Raw genomic sequence first — 2,226 nt, 5'->3', positions numbered from 1 at the left:
CATCAGAGGGGATGTGTGGTGTCTTGGGCCCCAGCTGTTGCTGTGTCATCTTGTTTACAGGGGCAGAGGCTGTTTGACCCAGATGCTGATGAGCCTGGGGGGTGACGTCAAAGGCACACTAAACAAACACAGAGAGAGCAGAAGACAAAACAAACAAAAAAAAGACTGACCAGATTTAAATAGGTATCATTGAACGTGGTTCGTATGTTCAATGCACTTTAATTTCGATAAAGTCTCGCGAGACTTATTAAAATAAGCCTAGATTTTCCTTTAGCGACGTTGATGGAATACCCCCCAGGTAACAGTTCATTAGTCAGGTTTGACTGGACCAGCACTATGAGGGTCTGTTTGTACCAGGGGAGGCTGGTGTGTTTGATACCATTCCTCATTCCAGGTTTTACAACGAGCCCTTTCTCCAAATGTCAACCACCACTGGTTTGTACACAGATACCATGATTAACAAAGGGAGGAGAGAAGCCCCTTAGAAGCAGTCGGGGCAGCTCCTTTCTACTGTCTATGGCACGACTGTTTATCAGCACCAGGTTATAATGAACAAGTGCATTTTACAGTTTCAGAGAAGGAGACTCTTGAGTTCTTGGGAGAACCATAATAGCATTCCCCATATCCCACAAAGAGTTCCTCTGAGTCCACAATGCTGAACCTTTTTTTGTGCAGTTTTTAGACATGCTGCAAATCATTTAAATACATCTGTTGATTAAGCAATCACATAGGCATCTCGACACAGCATCATATGTATTGTATCTTAATGGGTGAATTAGGAGCTCCTCTTTCCCATTGGAACAGAACAGGACATAGTTCACACACAAACACGAGACCGGTTCATCCTCAAGGGTGAAAAATGTCCCCACATCATTGTCTATCTATGAAGACGACTACAGTTGTTCTCCTAGTGTCAGTCAAGAGTATCTTGGCTGCTGTTATTGGCTGCCAGAGTCCTCCTGGGCCCCGCCCTCATTCCTGGGTAAGCTGAGTAGCTCCTGGATCTTCTGCATATCGTGGTCAGTGTCCTGGACTTGAGTACCCCCCCTCAGGTCACCAATCAGGTCATCCGTCAACTGTAGACGGGAATTCCTGGAGGTCAGAAGGGAAGCACAGTGCTCAGTGCAGCAGTGGTTGAATGTCTACGGTTAAGACTGAAAGTGATATGGGCTTGGTATGTGATCGATTCTGGAAATGAGTTGAAGACGACACAAGGCATGAAGATTAAACGGTAATACTACACTGCAGAACAAACACTTGGGGCTGGCGTCACAGACCAGGCTTAAACCTAATCCTAGACTAAAAAGCATTGGAGATTTGACACTGAAAGTGTGATTTAGTCAAGGATTAGGCTTAAGCCTTGTCTGTGAAACCGGCCTTTAAAGTATTACATAGGACAGTTTGATTTTGGCTTGGGATCGTATGATTAACAAATAAGATCATAGAGCGTACCGTAATTGTTATTCCAAAATGAACAACATGTATTTTATGCTCTAGGCATGGGGTCAGAGCCCTTCCAACTTCCAAGCTGCTGACCTTGCGATCATTAGACGCCGGCACTACTGGCTGAGCCACAGTTAAGTTTGTAAAGTACGGTAATGTGAATAATAATAATAATAATAACTTTTATTTGTATAGCACTTTTCCTGCAAACGTTGCAGCTCAAAGTGCTTTTGAAGAGATACTGGCGGACTGTTTGATGGATACTGGTACTACTGCTACTACTGCTACTGCATTTCGTTATCTGGTACTTGTACCCTGCAATGACAAATATAATCTAATCTGCAAGGTTAAAATGACAGGGGGGATCGTACCATTCTGCCAGCTTGAGTTCATACAGCTCTCTGTGCTCCCTCCTCTTCCTCTCTCGGACGGTTTCTCCCCCCAGTTTCTGCATGGCGGTAATCAGGGCTCCGGTGGGCACCCTGAGACGACATGAGACCATCACAGAACATCACTCCAACATGCCAACCTTCAGCTTCACACCAAGCCCTGTGGCTGTCACTCACTCAGTAACCTACAGTCGTCGTCGTCCGTATACTTACACACACACACACACACATACACTTACTCACACACTTACACTTACACACACTTACACACACTCACTCTCTCTCTCTCTCACACACACACACACACACACACACACACACACCTAGGCAGTTATTCAGCTATTTGCTATGGGTAGTCAATCACTTTAGTCACCCCAAACCCCACTCCACCCAC

The 2,226-nt window shown here is 45.2% G+C and overlaps 1 protein-coding gene across 1 annotated transcript in view; it reads right to left on the bottom strand.

Moving 5' to 3' along the window:
- Positions 1-204: 204 nt before the first annotated feature.
- The window catches only part of timmdc1 (translocase of inner mitochondrial membrane domain containing 1), an 8,132-nt gene continuing 6,110 nt past the window's right edge, over positions 205-2,226 (bottom strand). The window contains exons 7-8 of the mRNA XM_080525897.1: positions 1,815-1,925; positions 205-1,092 (exon numbers count right to left, since the gene is read on the bottom strand). Coding sequence (XP_080382023.1) covers positions 939-1,092; positions 1,815-1,925 — 265 coding nt within the window. The 3' untranslated portion in view covers positions 205-938. The remainder of the gene's footprint in view (positions 1,093-1,814; positions 1,926-2,226) is intronic.

Source organism: Nansenia antarctica (assembly GCF_963989245.1).
Source record: "Nansenia antarctica genome assembly, chromosome: 3".
Classification (NCBI taxonomy): Eukaryota; Metazoa; Chordata; class Actinopteri; order Argentiniformes; family Microstomatidae; genus Nansenia; species Nansenia antarctica.
The sequence above is the reverse complement of the archived record's forward strand: the minus strand, read 5'-3'. Positions and strand labels throughout refer to the sequence as shown.